General features: G+C 64.2%; 1 protein-coding gene across 1 annotated transcript in view; it reads right to left on the minus strand.

Annotated features, from left to right (window-relative positions):
- LOC104079860 (5'-AMP-activated protein kinase subunit gamma-3-like) overlaps nt 1–408 on the minus strand; it is a gene marked incomplete at its 5' end in the record, with an annotated part of 3182 nt that overhangs the window by 1808 nt on the left and 966 nt on the right. The window contains one exon of the mRNA XM_009582035.1: nt 88–253. Coding sequence (XP_009580330.1) covers nt 88–253 — 166 coding nt within the window. The remainder of the gene's footprint in view (nt 1–87; nt 254–408) is intronic.

The raw sequence follows: 408 nt of genomic DNA on the forward strand, positions 1-408 counted from the left end.
GTGGAAAAGGGGGCCCCCAAGCCCCCTCAGGCAGCCCCACATCCCCGGAGCCCCCCTCCATACCCTGTGCGACATCTCCAGCCCAGCCACCCCCATCGCCTCCCACCTTTTACCTCGCCAGGTCTCGATCTTGTGCTCCTCCACCTCATAGATCTGAACCTGAGGGCAGGGAGATACATTGCCTGAGACGGGCTCGATGACGGGCAGGCGGTGGATCTTGTGCTTGATCAGGGAGTAGACAGCATCGAAGAGACTGTGGGGGACGGGGACACCGTGGGGGGGAGGGTAGGGCTGCATCCCACGCACACCCCCCTGTGGGGTGTGCTCTCCCCCCGCGGGCAGGTGCTCACCTATTGCTCGGGGAGATGTAGACCAGCGGCTTGAAGGAGCCCTGCAGGTACACCTCTG

Source organism: Fulmarus glacialis, unplaced genomic scaffold, assembly GCF_000690835.1.
Source record: "Fulmarus glacialis isolate BGI_N327 unplaced genomic scaffold, ASM69083v1 scaffold20837, whole genome shotgun sequence".
In the NCBI taxonomy this organism is placed as follows: domain Eukaryota; kingdom Metazoa; phylum Chordata; class Aves; order Procellariiformes; family Procellariidae; genus Fulmarus; species Fulmarus glacialis.